General features: G+C 40.9%; 1 protein-coding gene and 2 long non-coding RNA genes across 4 annotated transcripts; 2 read left to right on the forward strand and 1 right to left on the reverse strand.

Annotated features, from left to right (window-relative positions):
• Positions 1–2655: 2655 nt before the first annotated feature.
• LOC121555561 lies at positions 2656–5290 on the forward strand. 2 transcript variants are annotated; one of them, XM_041869398.1, is made up of 8 exons: positions 2656–2723; positions 2847–3146; positions 3244–3543; positions 3710–3991; positions 4101–4358; positions 4497–4607; positions 4780–4811; positions 4981–5290. In XM_041869398.1, exons 1-8 carry the CDS (start codon positions 2657–2659, stop codon positions 5077–5079), a joined length of 1449 nt encoding a protein of 482 aa, XP_041725332.1. In that variant the 5' UTR covers position 2656; the 3' UTR covers positions 5080–5290. The 2 variants fall into 2 exon arrangements, with proteins under 2 accessions (XP_041725332.1, XP_041725333.1); XM_041869399.1 differs by having other exon boundaries at positions 3448–3543.
• A 6552-nt stretch (positions 5291–11842) lies between these two features.
• LOC123483239 lies at positions 11843–12573 on the forward strand. Its single transcript, XR_006658137.1, has 3 exons — positions 11843–11904; positions 12028–12327; positions 12425–12573. It is a non-coding gene; the product is annotated as an uncharacterized LOC123483239 (long non-coding RNA).
• Positions 12574–13432: 859 nt separating this feature from the next.
• Positions 13433–17865, reverse strand: LOC121555537. The gene is made up of 5 exons (XR_006658138.1): positions 17835–17865; positions 17356–17703; positions 16934–17263; positions 14082–14126; positions 13433–13886 (listed from the first exon to the last, which is right to left on the reverse strand). It is a non-coding gene; the product is annotated as an uncharacterized LOC121555537 (long non-coding RNA).
• Between the last annotated feature and the right edge of the window lie 499 nt (positions 17866–18364).

Below are 18364 nucleotides of genomic sequence, written 5' to 3' on the forward strand. Positions count from 1 at the left end.
GTTTGAGGGCTTGCCATAGATCCGCAACGTCCTAATTTGTATACATTTCCTTGGCCTTATTCCTTCATTCTATTATTTTTCAATTTTCCTCAAGCAAAATATCCCTGTGTCCAGTATTATCAATACCTATAGACACTCCCCCCTGTTTGCGTTGCTTCCAACGCAAACACATTTAGAAATTTAGAACGGACTCTTATCCCACAGCAAATAACAGCAAAATGCACACATAAGTCTTTCAAACGGTACATCTCCCCAGCGCACACACCCACATAAGCAAATGAACCGACCAGCGCACAAAATTGTGAGAAATCTCACCTTATGTGCCAGCGTCTTGAGCGGGAGTCACTTCGTAGCTCATGAATGGAACGCTGGAGTGACGCAACACGTCCCAAAGTTCCTCGTCGCCATTCTGTAGTAACTAAATAATTATGCTAATTATGCTGTGAGAACAAGGAATCCACTGACACTGTACTTTGATTATAAAGGTTTATTATATCAAAAGATTTCAGCGTCAATTTACAGACTTCTGCAGGCATCTGGAGAACAACCGACCCAATCTAATATGTTGTTACTACCCGTCCTTTGTTTCAACCATGGTATTTATATCCTATGCCCTATGTAACATAATATGGGTGTTTTCCCATAAACCAATCCCAGGAGGCCACCTAACAGACTTCCTCTAACACACCATTTGCAACATCAACAAAGTCATAAACTGTTTAGACACTACAATAGGATATTCTTTACAGTCATGGAATTTATATACAATTGAGGTCGAAAGTTTACATACACATAGGTTGGAGTCATTAAAATTCGTTTTTCAACCACTCCACAAATTTCTTGTTAACAAACTATAGTTTCGGCAAGTCGGGTAGGACATCTACTTTGTGCATGACACAAGTAATTTTTCCAACAATTGTTTACAGACAGATTATTTCACTGTATCACAATTCCAGTGGGTCAGAAGTTTACATACACTACATTGACTGTGCCTTTAAACAGCTTGGAAAATTCCAGAAAATTATGTCATGGCTTTATAAGCTTCTGATAGGCTAATTGACATCATTTGAGTCAATTGGAGGTGTACCTGTGGATGTATTTCAAGGCCTACCTTCAAACGCAGTGCCTCTTTGCTTGACATCAAAAGAAATCAGCCAAGTCATCAGACATTTTTTGTAGACCTCAACAAGTCTGGTTCATCCTTGGGAGCAATTTCCAAAGCCTGAAGGTACCATATTCGTCTGTACAAACAATAGTATGCAAGTATAAACACCATGGGACCACGCAGCTGTCATACCGCTCAGGAAGGAGACGCGTTCTGTCTCCTAGAAATGAACGTACTTTGGTGTGAAAAGTGCAAATCAATCCCAGAACAACAGCAAAGGACCTTGTGAAGATGCTGGAGGAAACAGGTACAAAAGTATCTATATCCACAGTAAAACGAGTCCTATATCGACATAACCTGAAAGGCCGCTCAGCAAGGAAGAATCCACTGCTCCAAAACCACCATAAAAAAGCCACTGCACATGGGGACAAAGATCGTACTTTTTGGAGAAATGTCCTCTGGTCTGATGAAACAAAAATAGAACATTTTGGCCATAATGACCATGTTTGGAGGAAAAAGGAGGTGCCTTGCAAGCCGAAGAACACCATCCTAACCGTGAAGCACGGGGGTGGCAGCATCATGCTGTGGGGGTGCTTTGCTGCAGGAGGGACTGGTGCACTTCACAAAATAGATGGCATCATGAGGAAGGAAAATTATGTGGATATATTGAAGCAACATCTTAAGACATCAGTCAGGAAGTTAAAGCTTGGGTCTTCCAAATGGACAATGACCCCAAGCATACTTCCAAATTTGTGGCAAAATGCCTTAAGAACAACAAAGTCAAGGTATTGGAGTGGCCATCACAAAGCCCTGACCTAAATCCTATAGAAAATGTGTGGGCAGAACTGAAAAAGCCTGTGCGAGCAAGGAGGCCTACAAACCTGACTCAGTTACACCAGCTCTGTCAGGAGGAATGGGCCAAAATTCACCCAACTTATTGAAACGTTCGACCCAAGTTAAACAATTTCAAGGCAATGCTACCAAATACTAATTGAGTGTATGTAAACTTCTGACCCACTGGGAATGTGATGAAATAAATAAAAGCTCAAATAAATCATGCTCTCTACTATTATTCTGACATTTCACATTCTTAAAATGAAGTGGTGATCCTAACTGACCTAAAACAGGGAATATTTTACTAGGATTAAATGTAAGGAATTGTGAAAAACTGAGTTTGAATGTATTTGGCTAAGGTGTATGTAAACTTCCGACTTCAACTGTAACATCCATTCGGTGGGAAATGCCATAATTTTCTGCATGGTTTATCTCAGTTCATTAATTTATCACAAAGCACTTATACACTTTCTTGATATATTTTTTAGCAAAATAAACTTCATACAGTCTTGTGTTTGAAGTAGGCTAGGCTATAAAATAGAGGATTTAAAATAGAACTAAATGGAAAGGGAACAGCAGAAAAATGCCAGGGCATGATTACTGCTATTTACAGAAGTTGGGAAAGAAAGAAAAGATGAGTGACATTTCCTGAACAGTAACACATGACATACTGTCAAAAGGACATTGAGAGAATAAAGAAAATCACAAGACGGAGAGATGTGTCTGTACCTAAAACTGTGTCTCTGCATGCTTTTACAGGCAATACTTGGACTCCAGTCCTCTGGTAAATATGATTCCTTTAACATGACTGATTTTTTAAAACATATTTTACATCAAATATTTATTGATTCCCTATTGATTTTGTTATGAGAAGTGTTGTAACACTTGCTTTTACTCTATTCAAAAGACCATAGGCCTACAAGAATGTTTGCTTCAATTAGAGACAGTGTGCATTTACCATGTGGCACATCCTACATCAATTCCTGCTCCTCTGTTACCTGGAGTATGGAGGAAAATGGGTTTCCTATCCAATTAGTACTATCAGGCAAGGTGGACGTGAAGGGTCCAAAGCCAGGAAGAGCCAGTCGACTGAAAGTGGGACATGACTGCTCTCTACAAATTCAACCTCTTGAAATAGATGATGGAAGAGTTTACACCTGTGAAGATGGGGCCACCAGTTCAAGGGTTTCTCTTCACCTTCTCAACAGTATGTTACCATTTATGATCAACCTAAATTGTCAGTTTTTATACACACTATTTCTGAGTGAGTGTTGTCACCATAGTTTTTATTTTTATTTTTTTAGTTACTCTGGCAACAGACACCAATATAGCACCAGAGATGGATATCAAGCTCCAATGTCACCTGAATATATTCTCAGGCCTTGTCCCACAATGCAACCATAGTGAAATACAGCTTAATTGGCTGAATGAAGCCAATACAGTGCTACAGGGAGAGAGATTTCAAACCGAACGTTCATCTGCTTGCCTCTCTAAACTGATCATCCGAGGTGTCAAGAAGACAGACCATCACAGGAAGTGGCGGTGTCAACTGATTGAAGGAAAGGTTGTGAAGACGTCCCTCAGCTATACCATAGAAATTGCAGGTACTTTTGTAACTATGTATTATTACAGCATATTTGCGTTAACACAGTAGTATATTGCAATCAAATTCCCCCTCTCTCTCTCTCTCTCTCTCTCTCTCTCTCTCTCTCTCTCTCTCTCTCTCTCTCTCTCTCTCTCTCTCTCTCTCTCTCTCTCTCTCTCTCTCAGGAGGTATAGAGGAAGTGTTTGTTGCAGTGGGTGAGTCAGTATCACTTCCCTGTGTCACCCACTCTTCTCTCGAGGTGGGCAGCAGATTCCAGTGGACTCTGGGTCAAAGATCACTGTCCAGTCTGTCTCAGTCAGGTGATGTCTCAGCTGGAACTCAGGGTCACCTCCCTGCATCTCTCATCAGCCAAGACGGGTCTTTGGTCATCAGCAATGTGAAAACACTGCATTCTGGGCTCTACAACTGCTCGCAACAGAACAGAATCCTACTACACACTCTGGATGGTGAGTGTCAATGGGTTGTATCACTGAGACATAAATAAGTGTCTTACACTATGAATAAACTTAGTAAATGAGGGTAACGGCACAATGTACACCACTGCTTTGTCCTCAGTATCTGCAGAGTATGCTACCCCAGGCGGAAACAATCTCACCCTGACCTGCTCACTCACCTGTGTGGAAGATGGTAGAGACTTCAATTTGACCTGGACTCACAGTGGCCAGGATGGGTTGCAGAGTGGTCCTATAGGACACAACAACACCCTCATCTCCAAACTCTTCCTTCCTGACCGCCAGGGCACAGAGAAGATAGCCTGCACCGTGCTCAGAGAGGGGGTTGAAATGGCTGTGAAGGAGTGGACCATCCAGAGAGGTAAGACTTTTGAAAGTAGTTTGGTACAATGCATAGCCATGATCTGTGTTGAGGCTGTATTCTTTCATTACTGTGATGTTGTGATAAGATATTGAGTTGTAATACAGTCTCTGTGACTTGGTACGTCTTTGCAAATAGGTCATGTACTACCTGGGGTGATATGGTCAGTCCCCCTTTTGCTGCTGTTGCTCTGTGCTGTTGGAATAAGGGGCGTGTATTGGAAGAGGCAGGGCAAGGGAAGTGCCGCCGGTAAGTATGTGTTCATGTGTGTTAGATTGTGTGTGTTACAAAAAAACTGCAATTTTGATGTTGCATCCTTGATAAAAGCCTACAGTAATGACCAGCAGTGAAAAGGAAAGACATACCATCCTAATTACATTTATGTGAAATAAAGCTGACATTTGTCCCCCTTTGCCTACAGAAGGAGAAGTACAGCAGACACCTGTTGGAATGGTAAGCATTCAATAAACACAACTATGTAATTCACTAACAAGTGAAGCCCAGTTGAGTACACCCATAACTTGACATCTAATTTGTCTAAATGTCTTGTCTTTTAACCCTTTTATCATGTTGGTGAACTAAATTCAACTGGTTTTACACATTCCATGTTTTTTATTCGCAGACTCATATCTATGAAGTTATTCAAGATTTACCTCAAGCAATACAACCTTCAGGAGTAACGAACGACAGTTTTTATGATCTTCTGCAAGCTGTGAACTGAGTGTAATGTCATGTCCTCTATTTTTAGGCCATTAGTTGAGTTTTAAATCAAATCTTTGTACTTTTTACTATGTTTTTGTTTACATTGTTTTGTGGTTTGGATTTCCCTTGATATTTTGTCACATTAAGTTTCACCAGTACATCAAGCCTATGCAGGTTTTTTTTGGGGGGGGGTTCCTTCTATTACACTGCTCAAAAAAATAAAAGGGAACACTTAAACAACACAATGCAACTCCAAGTCAATCACACTTCTGTGAAATCAAACTGTCCACTTAGGAAGCAACACTGATTGACAATACATTTCACATGCTGTTGTGCAAATGGAATAGACAACAGGTGGAAATTATAGGCAATTAGCAAGACACCCCCAATAAAGATGTGGTTCTGCAGGTGGTGACCACAGACCACTTCTCAGTTCCTATGCTTCCTGGCTGATGTTTTGGTCACTTTTGAATGCTGGCGGTGCTTTCACTCTAGTGGTAGCATGAGACGGAGTCTACAACCCACACAAGTGGCTCAGGTAGTGCAGCTCATCCAGGATGGCACATCAATGCGAGCTGTGGCAAGAAGGTTTGCTGTGTCTGTCAGCGTAGTGTCCAGAGCATGGAGGTGCTACCAGGAGACAGGCCAGTACATCAGGAGACGTGGAGGAGGCCGTAGGAGGGCAACAACCCAGCAGCAGGACCGCTACCTCCGCCTTTGTGCAAGGAGGAGCAGGAGGAGCACTGCCAGAGCCCTGCAAAATGACCTCCAGCAGGCCACAAATGTGCATGTGTCTGCTCAAATGGTCAGAAACAGACTCCATGAGGGTGGTATGAGAGCCCAACGTCCACAGGTGGGGGTTGTGCTTACAGCCCAACACCGTGCAGGACGTTTGGCATTTGCCAGAGAACAACAAGATTGGCAAATTCGCCACTGGCGCCCTGTGCTCTTCACAGATGAAAGCAGGTTCACACTGAGCACATGTGACAGATGTGACAGAGTCTGGAGACGCCATGGAGAACGTTCTGCTGCCTGCAACATCCTCCAGCATGACCGGTTTGGCGGTAGGTCAGTCATGGTGTGGGGTGGCATTTCTTTGGGGGGCCGCACAGCCCTCCATGTGCTCGCCAGAGGTAGCCTGACTGCCATTAGGTACCGAGATGAGATCCTCAGACCCCTTGTGAGACCATATGCTGGTGCGGTTGGCCCTGGGTTCCTCCTAATGCAAGACCTCATGTGGCTGGAGTGTGTCAGCAGTTCCTGCAAGAGGAAGGCATTGATGCTATGGACTGGCCCGCCCGTTCCCCAGACCTGAATCCAATTGAGCACATCTGGGACATCATGTCTCGCTCCATCCATCAACGCCACGTTGCACCACAGACTGTCCAGGAGTTGGCGGATGCTTTAGTCCAGGTCTGGGAGGAGATCCCTCAGGAGACCATCCGCCACCTCATCAGGAGCATGCCCAGCCGTTGTAGGGAGGTCATACAGGCATGTGGAGGCCACACACACTACTGAGCCTCATTTTGACTTGTTTTAAGGACATTACATCAAAGTTGGATCAGCCTGTAGTGTGGCTTTCCACTTTAATTTTGAGGGTGACTCCAAATCCAGACCTCCATGGGTTGATAAATTGGATTTCCATTGATCATTTTTGTGTGATTTTGTTGTCAGCACATTCAACTATGTAAAGAAAAAAGTATTTAATAAGATTATTTCATTCATTCAGAGCTAGGATGTGTTGTTTAAGTGTTCCCTTTAGTTTTTTGAGCAGTGTAGATTTCTAAATATAATAAATGTAAACTGAAATATGAAGTGTTTTTATTGTGCAAATAAATTCATAAAAAGAAAATAACCTCTATAGAATATCACCAGTTACCACATTAATCATTTCAATGTACTGATATTTTATTTTTTATAATAAAAACGACTTAAGTTGTTTACAGGAACACATTCAGTATGCCTCCTCAGTGTGGGGGTTGATGACTAAGTCACCCCACCTCCTGTACTACAAATCACTCTGCTGACTTTCACATCCCACATGGGTCCTTCCTCTGGTAACTTCTCTTCAGCACTGTACAACTGGGTAGATGTATGGGACTGTGACAAGAGACAAACTAGATGAGAATGAATAATATAATATGGCATTTAGCAGAACAGATGTGTATTTATTTAATACAGGATGGCAGTGTGTGAGCATTAGCAATACAAGTAAAATGGCAGAACAGCATGTCTCTGTCTGGAACAGCTCCCAACCACACATCCTGTGGTGTAGAACAGCATGTCTCTGTCTGGAACAGCTCCCAACCACACATCCTGTGGTGTAGAACAGCATGTCTCTGTCTGGAACAGCTCCCAACCACACATCCTGTGGTGTAGAACAGCATGTCTCTGTCTGGAACAGCTCCCAACCACACATCCTGTGGTGTAGAACAGCATGTCTCTGTCTGGAACAGCTCCCAACCACACATCCTGTGGTGTAGAACAGCATGTCTCTGTCTGGAACAGCTCCCAACCACACATCCTGTGGTGTAGAACAGCATCAACACAAGTTGTGCCACCATGGAGGTCACAAATGGAGGAATATGTCCAATCAAATCAAGCTAAATGCAAGAATACAAACATCCTGTGGTGTAGAAAAGCATCAACACAAGTTGTGCCACCATGGAGGTCACAAATGGAGGAATATGTCCAATCAAATCAAGCTAAATGCAAGAATACAAACATCCTGTGGTGTAGAAAAGCATCAACACAAGTTGTGCCACCATGGAGGTCACAAATGGAGGAATATGTCCAATCAAATCAAGCTAAATGCAAGAATACAAACATCCTGTGGTGTAGAAAAGCATCAACACAAGTTGTGCCACCATGGAGGTCACAAATGAAGGAATATGTCCAATCAAATCAAGCTAAATGCAAGAATACAAACATCCTGTGGTGTAGAAAAGCATCAACACAAGTTGTGCCACCATGGAGGTCACAAATGAAGGAATATGTCCAATCAAATCAAGCTAAATGCAAGAATACAAACATCCTGTGGTGTACAAAAGCATCAACACAAGTTGTGCCACCATGGAGGTCACAAATAAAGGAATATGTTCAATCAAATCAAGCTAAATACAATAATACAATTGGTCACCTCATCCATTTGACTATTTCAGAACTAAGATTGATATTGTGTAATACTATGTAGGCTATACCAGGGGTTGAAAGATAAGAAGCGTGAATACCATAAAAAAAATGCATTTATAGGTGTTTTGAGTATGGTTAAGTAAGACATGGTGTGTTGAAAGATGATTATTATTTTCACTGGCATTGAACTGAAAGAAAGACAAATAAATAAATACATTTGAAAGAAATGTTAATTGATTACAGAACTGAAGTTATTAGAAACAACAATTTAACCTGGATTCACAGACACAGTGACCAGAGGCTAGATTCAAACCAGATCGAAAACAAAACATCTCTATACACTCTTAAAAACTCCTCCCTGTAGGCTCATGATTTTCTAATAGTTAGTAAACGTTCTCTTTTTATAGAGACTCATAAGATTTTTAACATTAACGTCCTTCCAGGGGGCTCATATATAGTTAACAATTATTAACGTTTTCACCAACGGAGACTCATAAGATTTTTTTACCTTAACTTACATATTTCCTTACAAAAAACTAAAACCCCTGTTCTCAACCAAAACATATATATGTATATATCTCTAACATAAATCTTATCCTAACATGAGTCGACACACAGTTTAAACACAACAGAGACGTCTTTATTTTATTATTTTTTCTCCCCCCCACACACACACACACAGTTTAAGAGGCTTATATCCGTTCCTACGGACCTCTAAAGCAGCATGCTACCACCATCTCGCCATTTTTTCATTGTTCCTAAATGTATGCTACCTCGAGTTTGCAGATATTCAAATGAGAGGTTACATCGAACATATACCTCGTCAACTATAAGTTGAGCGGTAACTTGCAACCGAATGTATCTACCACAATCTCCAGTCCCCGGAACTGACCTAAAAACAACCTAGTGAGTTTTCAGGATTTTCGGCCCATCCTAATGATCGCCTCGTTTGAGGGCTTGCCATAGATCCGCGACGTCCTAATTTGTATACATTTTCCTTGGCCTTATTCCTTCATTCTATTATTTTTCAATTTTCCTCAAGCAAAATATCCCTGTGTCCAGTATTATCAATACCTATAGACACTCCCCCGTTTGCGTTGCTTCCAACGCAAACACATTTAGAAATTTAGAACGGACTCTTATCCCACAGCAAATAACAGCAAAATGCACACATAAGTCTTTCAAACGGTACATCTCCCCAGCGCACACACCCACATAAGCAAACGAACCGACCAGCGCACAAAATTGTGAGAAATCTCACCTTATGTGCCAGCGTCTTCAGCGGGAGTCACTTCGTAGCTCATGAATGGAACGCTGGAGAGACGCAACACGTCCCAAAGTTCCTCGTCGCCATTCTGTAGTAACTAAATAATGATGCTAATTATGCTGTGAGAACAAGGAATCCGCTGACACTGTACTTTGATTATAAAGGTTTATTATATCAAAAGATTTCAGCGTCAATTTACAGACTTCTGCAGGCATCTGGAGAACAACCGACCCAATCTAATATGTTGTTACTACCCGTCCTTTGTTTCAACCATGGTATTTATATCCTATGCCCTATGTAACATAATATGGGTGTTTTCCCATAAACCAATCCCAGGAGGCCACCTAACAGACTTCCTCTAACACACCATTTGCAACATCAACAAAGTCATAAACTGTTTAGACACTACAATAGGATATTCTTTACAGTCATGGAATTTATATACAATTGAGGTCGAAAGTTTACATACACATAGGTTGGAGTCATTAAAATTCGTTTTTCAACCACTCCACAAATTTCTTGTTAACAAACTATAGTTACGGCAAGTCGGTTAGGACATCTACTTTGTGCATGACACAAGTAATTTTTCCAACAATTGTTTACAGACAGATTATTTCACTGTATCACAATTCCAGTGGGTCAGAAGTTTACATACACTACATTGACTGTGCCTTTAAACAGCTTGGAAAATTCCAGAAAATTATGTCATGGCTTTATAAGCTTCTGATAGGCTAATTGACATCATTTGAGTCAATTGGAGGTGTACCTGTGGATGTATTTCAAGGCCTACCTTCAAACGCAGTGCCTCTTTGCTTGACATCAAAAGAAATCAGCCAAGTCATCAGACATTTTTTTGTAGACCTCAACAAGTCTGGTTCATCCTTGGGAGCAATGTCCAAAGCCTGAAGGTACCATATTCGTCTGTACAAACAATAGTATGCAAGTATAAACACCATGGGACCACGCAGCTGTCATACCGCTCAGGAAGGAGACGCGTTCTGTCTCCTAGAAATGAACGTACTTTGGTGTGAAAAGTGCAAATCAATCCCAGAACAACAGCAAAGGACCTTGTGAAGATGCTGGAGGAAACAGGTACAAAAGTATCTATATCCACAGTAAAAACGAGTCCTATATCGACATAACCTGAAAGGCCGCTCAGCAAGGAAGAATCCACTGCTCCAAAACCACCATAAAAAAGCCACTGCACATGGGGACAAAGATCGTACTTTTTGGAGAAATGTCCTCTGGTCTGATGAAACAAAAATAGAACAGTTTGGCCATAATGACCATGTTTGGAGGAAAAAGGAGGTGCCTTGCAAGCCGAAGAACACCATCCCAACCGTGAAGCACGGGGGTGGCAGCATCATGCTGTGGGGGTGCTTTGCTGCAGGAGGGACTGGTGCACTTCACAAAATAGATGGCATCATGAGGAAGGAAAATTATGTGGATATATTGAAGCAACATCTTAAGACATCAGTCAGGAAGTTAAAGCTTGGTCGCAAATGGGTCTTCCAAATGGACAATGACCCCAAGCATACTTCCAAATTTGTGGCAAAATGCCTTAAGAACAACAAAGTCAAGGTATTGGAGTGGCCATCACAAAGCCCTGACCTAAATCCTATAGAAAATGTGTGGGCAGAACTGAAAAAGCCTGTGCGAGCAAGGAGGCCTACAAACCTGACTCAGTTACACCAGCTCTGTCAGGAGGAATGGGCCAAAATTCACTCAACTTATTGAAACGTTCGACCCAAGTTAAACAATTTAAAGGCAATGCTACCAAATACTAATTGAGTGTATGTAAACTTCTGACCCACTGGGAATGTGATGAAATAAATAAAAGCTGAAATAAATCATGCTCTCTACTATTATTCTGACATTTCACATTCTTAAAATGAAGTGGTGATCCTAACTGACCTAAAACAGGGAATATTTTTACTAGGATTAAATGTAAGGAATTGTGAAAAACTGAGTTTGAATGTATTTGGCTAAGGTGTATGTAAACTTCCGACTTCAACTGTAACATCCATTCGGTGGGAAATGCCATAATTTTCTGCATGGTTTATCTCAGTTCATTAATTTATCACAAAGCACTTATACACTTTCTTGATATATTTTTTAGCAAAACAAACTTCATACAGTCTTGTGTTTGAAGTAGGCTAGGCTATAAAATAGAGGATTTAAAATAGAACTAAATGGAAAGGGAACAGCAAAAGAAATAGGTCTAGTTGGTGGAAAAATGCCAGGGCATGATTACTGCTATTTACAGAAGTTGGGGAAGTAAGAAAAGATGAGTGATAACTTGACATTTCCTGAACAGTAACACATGACATACTGTCAAAAGGACATTGAGAGAATAAAGAAAATCACAAGACGGAGAGATGTGTCTGTACCTAAAACTGTGTCTCTGCATGCTTTTACAGGCAATACTTGGACTCCAGTCCTCTGGTAAATATGATTCCTTTAACATGACTGATTTTTTAAAACATATTTTACATAAAATATTTATTGATTCCCTATTGATTTTGTTATGAGAAGTGTTGTAACACTTGCTTTTACTCTATTCAAAAGACCATAGGCCTACAAGAATTTTTGCTTCAATTAGAGACAGTGTGCATTTACCATGTGGCACATCCTACATCAATTCCTGCTCCTCTGTTACCTGGAGTATGGAGGAAAATGGGTTTCCTATCCAATTAGTACTATCAGGCAAGGTGGACGTGAAGGGTCCAAAGCCAGGAAGAGCCAGTCGACTGAAAGTGGGACATGACTGCTCTCTACAAATTCAACCTCTTGAAATAGATGATGGAAGAGTTTACACCTGTGAAGATGGGGCCACCAGTTCAAGGGTTTCTCTTCACCTTCTCAACAGTATGCTACCATTTATGATCAACCTAAATTGTCAGTTTTTATACACACTATTTCTGAGTGAGTGTTGTCACCATAGTTTTTATTTTTATTTTTTTAGTTACTCTGGCAACAGACACCAATATAGCACCAGAGATGGATATCAAGCTCCAATGTCACCTGAATATATTCTCAGGCCTTGTCCCACAATGCAACCATAGTGAAATACAGCTGAATTGGCTGAATGAAGTCAAAAGTTTGGACACACCTACTCATTCAAGGGTCTTTCTTTATTTTTACTATTTTTTACATTGTAGAATAATAGTGAACACATCAAAACTATGAAATAACACATATGGAATCATGTAGTAACCAAAAAAGTGTTAAACAAATCAAAATATATTTTATATTTGAGATTCTTCAAATAGCCACCCTATGCCTTGATGACAGCTTTGCACACTCTTGGCATTCTCTCAACCAGCTTCACCTGGAATGCTTTTCCAACAGTCTTGAAGGAGTTCCCACATATGCTGAGCACTTGTTGGCTGCTTTTCCTTCACTCTGCGGTGAAGGACCAATGGTGTAAAGTACTTAAGTAAAAATACTTTAAAGTACTACTTAAGTAGTTTTTTGGGGAATCTGTACTTTACTATTTAGATTTTTGCCAACTTTTACTTCACTACATTCCTAAAGAAAATATTGTACTTTTTACTGCATACACTTTCCTTGACACCCAAAAGTACTCACTACATTTTGACAGGAAAATGGTCCAGTTCACACACTTATCAAGAGAACATCCCTGCTCATCCCTACTGCCTCTGATCTGGCCGACTCACTAAACACAAATACTTCATTTGTAAATTGTTGGAGTGTGCCCCTGGCTATCCGTCAAAAAAACATATAATTTATAATTCAAAACATGTAGCCTTTACCAGGTCAATTGCTTAATATAAGGAATATGAAATGGTTTAAACTTTTACTTTTACTACTTAAGTACATTTGAGCAATTCCATTTATTTTTGATACTTAAATATATTTAAAACCAAATACTTTTAGACCTTTACTCAAGTAGTATTTTACTGGGTGACTTTCACTTTTACTTGAGTCATTTTCTATTAAGGTATCTTTACTTTTACTCAAGTATGACAATTGAGTAATTTTTCCACTACCGAGGTGGACGAGGAGCACTCTGAGCATACTCAGGATGGGACATAATCAACGGGCTTACCTGAGTCTTGTACATCTTCATAAGTATGCCAGTGATCTTCAACTGAGAAAGAGAGAGAGGCAGATCCACAATACAATAATACTGTGTATTGGAATGTGTATTTCAAAACATGTAGCCTTACTTTACCAGGTCAATATTAACCAGAGTAGTGTCCACACATACCTGAGTGTCTGCCTTACTTTACCAGGTCAATATTAACCAGAGTAGTGTCCATACATACCGGAGTGTCTGCGGCGTCTGAGGTAAATGATCACTCCCAGTGTAAGAGCCATTATGAAGATCACACACATGGATGAAGCCACTATAGTTCGAACTGCAGCTGTCACAACTCTTTCTGGACTCTGACTGGCTGTAACTGCTGAGCAGAGCATCAGTATCATATGATGACAGTCATTCATGGTCTCATTTGATTGAACTGAGAGTAAAGCCTGCCGTGTGTCTCTAGTCCTCTGAACTCAGTGGTGATAAATATGTCCACAAATATTTTCAGTATAATTATTATTTTAAATAAATAAAATACACAAATAAGATAAAAACATTGTACACATACCACGGTTTGCTGGTTCAGTTGTGGTGGAAATCTCCTCTTCCTGTTCTGTTTCAATGGTAGAACATGATAATTATAGAACATCAAATTGCTAATGCAATGGTTGACAAATATAGATACAGTGCATTCGGAAAGTATTCAGACCAATTGTCTTTTTCAACATTTTGTTATGTAACAGCCTTATTCTAAAATTGATTAAAATTGTTTTTTTTCCTCATCAATCTACACACAATATCCCATAATGACAAAGCAAAAACAGGTTAGAAATACTTGCAAATGTATTAAAACATACAAAACTGAACTATCACATTTACAGTATTCAGACCATTTACTCAGTACTTTGTTGAAGCACCCTTGGCAGCGATTATAGCCTCGAGTCTTCTTGGGTATGACGCTACAAGCTTGACACACCTGTATTTGGGGAGTTTCTCCCATTCTTCTCTGCAGATCCTCTCAAGCTCTGTCAGGTTGGATGGGGAGCGTCGCTGCACAGCTATTTTCAGGTCTCTACAGAGAAGTTCGATTGGGTTCAAGTCCGGGCTCTGGCTGGGCCACTCAAGGACATTCAGAGACTTGTCCCGAAGCCATTCCTGCGTTGTCTTGGCTGTGTGCCCTGGGTCATTGTCCTGTTGGAAGGTGAACCTTCGCCCCAGTCTGAAGTCCTGAGCGCTCTGGAGCAGGTTTTCATCAAGATTAACTCTCTATACTTTGCTCCGTTCATCTTTCCCTCGATCCTGCCTAGTCTCCCAGTCCCTGCCACTGAAAAACATCCCCACAGCGTGATGCTGCCTCCACCATGCTTCACCGTAGGGATGGTGGCAGATTTCCTCCAGACGTGACGCTTGGCATTCAGGCAAAAGAGTTCCATCTTGGTTTCATCAGACCAGAGAATCTTGTTTCTCATGGTCTGAGAGTCTTTAGGTGCCTATTGGCAAACTCCAAGCGGGCTGTCATGTGCCTTTTACTGAGGACTGGCTTCCGTCTGGCCACTCTTCCATAAAGGCCTGATTGGTGGAGTGCTGCAGAGATGGTTGTCCTTCTGGAAGGTTCTCCCATCTCCACAGAGGAATTCTGGAGCTCTTCCAGAGTGACCATCGGGTTCTTGGTCACCTCCCTGACAAAGGCCCTTCTCCCCCGATTGCTCAGTTTGGCCGGACGGCCAGCTCTAGGAAGAGTCTTGGTGGTTCCAAACTTCTTCCATTTAAGAATGATGGAGGCCACTGTGTTCTCGGGGACCTTCAATGCTGCAGACAAAATATATTTTATATTTGAGACTCTTCAAAGTAGCCACCCTTTGCCTTGACGACAGCTTTCACACTCTTGGCATTCTCTCAACCAGCTTCATGGGGTAGTCACCTGGAATGCATTTGAATTAACAGGTGTGCCTTGTTGAAAGTTAATTTGTGGAATTTATTTCCTTCTTAATGCGTTTGAGCCAATCAGTTGTGTTGTGACAAGGTAGGGGTGGTATACAGAAGATAGCCGTATTTGGTAAAAGATCAAGTCCATATTATGGCAAGAACAGCTCAAATAAGCAAAGAGAAACGACAGTCCATCATTACTTTAAGACATGAAGGTCAGTCAATCAGGAAAATGTCAAAACCTTTAAAGTTTCTTTAAGTGCAGTCTCAAAAACCATCAAGCGCTGTGATTAAACTGGCTCTCATGATGACCACCACAGGAAAGGAAGACCCAGAGTTACCTCTGCTGCATAGGATAAGTTCATTAGAGTTACCAGCCTCAGAAGTTGCAGCCCAAATAAATGCTTCACAGAGTTCAAATAACAGACACATCTCAACATCAACTGTTCAGAGGAGACTGCTTGAATCAGGCCTTCATGGTCAAATTGCTGCAAAGAAACCACTACTAAAGGACACCAATAATAAGAAGATACTTGCTTGAGCGAAGAAACACGAGCAATGGACATTAGACTGGTGGAAATCTGCCCTTTGGTCTGATGAGTCCAAATTGGAGATTTTTGGTTCCAACTGCCGTGTCTTTGTGAGACGCAGAGTAGGTGATCGGATGATTTCCGCATGTGTATTTCCCACCGTGAAGCATGGAGGAGGATGTGTGATGGTTTGAGGGTGCTTTGCTGGTGACACTGTCAGTGATTTATTTAGAATTCAAGGCACACTTAACCAGCGTGGCTACCACAGCATTCTGCAGCGATACGCCATCCCATCTGGTTTGTGCTTAGTGGGACTATCATTTGTTTTTCAACAGGACAATGACCCAACACACCTCCAGGCTGTGTAAGGGCTATTTTACCAAGAAGGAGAGTGATGGAGTGCTGCATCAGATGACCTGGCCTCCACAATACCCTGACCTCAACCCATTTGAGATGGTTTGGGATGAGTCGGACCACAGAGTGAAGGAAAAGCAGCCAACAAGTGCTCAGCATATGTGGGAACTCCTTCAAGACTGTTGGAAAAGCATTCCAGGTGAAGCTGGTTGAGAGAATGCCAATTTGTTTAAAAAATGTTATGTTACTACATGATTCCATATGTGTTATTTGATAGTTCTGATGTCTTCACTATTATTCTACAATGTAGAAAATAGTAAAAATAAAGGAAAACCCTTGAATGAGTAGGTGTGTCCAAACTTCAGACTGGTACAATATGTAAATAAGGTATTTCTGTTTTATATTTTTTATAAATTTGCAAAAATTTCTAAAAACCTGTTTTCGCTTTGTCATTATGGGGTATTGTGTGTAGATTGATGAGGGGGAAAAACAATTTGATCATTTTTAGAATAAGGCTGTAACGTAACAAAATGTGGAAAAAGTCAAGGGGTCTGAATACCTTCCGAATGCACTGTATATTCTGAATAAGAATGTACTAGCAAATACTCACCTTTAACCTGTAGCTTGACCTCAAAGCAGCGTTCATTTTGTCCCATATGCAACTTACATCTGTACCATTGGCTGTCACTGTACTCCACCAGGGAGAGAGCCAAAGATGCATCTCCTGAACTGAGATTTCCTCCAAAGCTCACCCTATTTCCTAGGGATGTTTGGTGGGTGATATATGTAGGGTATTGAAGTATTTGGGTCTCAGTGTCTCCCTTGATCTCTCCCCAGGACACCGATGATATTTGGGGCATTCCTGTTGTCATGTTCAACATGCAAGGCAGGGTAGCTATTCTGTTGGGTGCTGCCATAACTGAATGTAGGATTTTGCATTCTTTGGGAAAGAGAAGAGAGGCTTACTCAAACAAGTTTGACTCTTTTTCTATTTGACACTTACATAGAGAGAAAGGGAATATATAATTTTACCTTTCACTTTTAGAGTGATGTTTTTCACCATGACACAACTCCATCCCTGCCAGACCTTGCAGCTGTAAAGCCCTTCGTCAGATTTCCTGACATCTCTTAGAGACAGGGACAGGTTTCCAGCCACCACAACATCCACTCCCGACTCGAAGGCCACACGTTCTGACTTATGGGCCACAGATGGATCATCAGGCCACACCAAGATGCCCTCAGGTTTAGGTGAAAGTTTTGTCCATTTTACTCTGGTTGCTAAATCTAGGCGGGTTGATGTGAAACAGGGGAGGACAGCTACCTCTTTCTGAGTAGCTGTGATGAACTGTGTCGTCTCTACATGAGAACAAGACTCAGCTCCTGGGAAATTAGGAGAAAAAAATAGATCAAATTAGCATTATTAAATTTTTGAAATTTTTTGAGCAGTATGCTCTAAAAAGCACTATCAGACAATTAAATAAAGTGTAATTTCAGCAAGAACAACTACTCACCAGCAAACTGTGTTATGATTTTCAACAGAAGTATTGATAACCCGTGTGACTGAAACAGTGCCATTATCCATGTGAGTGTGAAGTCTCTTAGTCTCTCATCTCAGACCCCGATCTCAGTTCTCCATGGCCTAGTTTCTATATTCTTCATGAATACACATTTGCTGGGAAACATTTATTGACTTCCCACATAAAAAGCATGTTGTTTTGAAGATTATATGCTTAACAGTGCCATCTAGTGTCAAGGCCAGAGAACAAGTTATTTGCTTAAGATTAATTCACTTTAATTTCCACATTTATCCAATTAGTTATACAATACTTAGCATAACAGTACTGTAACATAACATTTCATTAGAATCATTCCTTCCTTGTGCCTGAGCCATAAGTTACAAATGTATACATGAAAATTGATTAAACATTTTGCTCAAAGTAGATGAAAGCACTTTAATAAAACATTTTTTTTTATATGTAGACAATGATGTAGTGTGCAGTGTTTATGTGGTAGCCTAGTCTAGTGTATTTTAAATGCAAAC

Source organism: Coregonus clupeaformis, unplaced genomic scaffold, assembly GCF_020615455.1.
Source record: "Coregonus clupeaformis isolate EN_2021a unplaced genomic scaffold, ASM2061545v1 scaf0049, whole genome shotgun sequence".
In the NCBI taxonomy this organism is placed as follows: Eukaryota; Metazoa; Chordata; class Actinopteri; order Salmoniformes; family Salmonidae; genus Coregonus; species Coregonus clupeaformis.

Coding starts and splice junctions, on each gene's coding strand:
- LOC121555561 (XM_041869398.1), top strand. CDS start 2,657: ATGTGTCTGTACCTAAAACTGTGTCTCTGCATGCTTTTACAGGCAATA. Junction 2,724..2,846: donor ACTTGGACTCCAGTCCTCTG/GTAAATATGATT, acceptor TCTATTCAAAAG/ACCATAGGCCTACAAGAATG. Junction 4,608..4,779: donor GGGCAAGGGAAGTGCCGCCG/GTAAGTATGTGT, acceptor CTTTGCCTACAG/AAGGAGAAGTACAGCAGACA.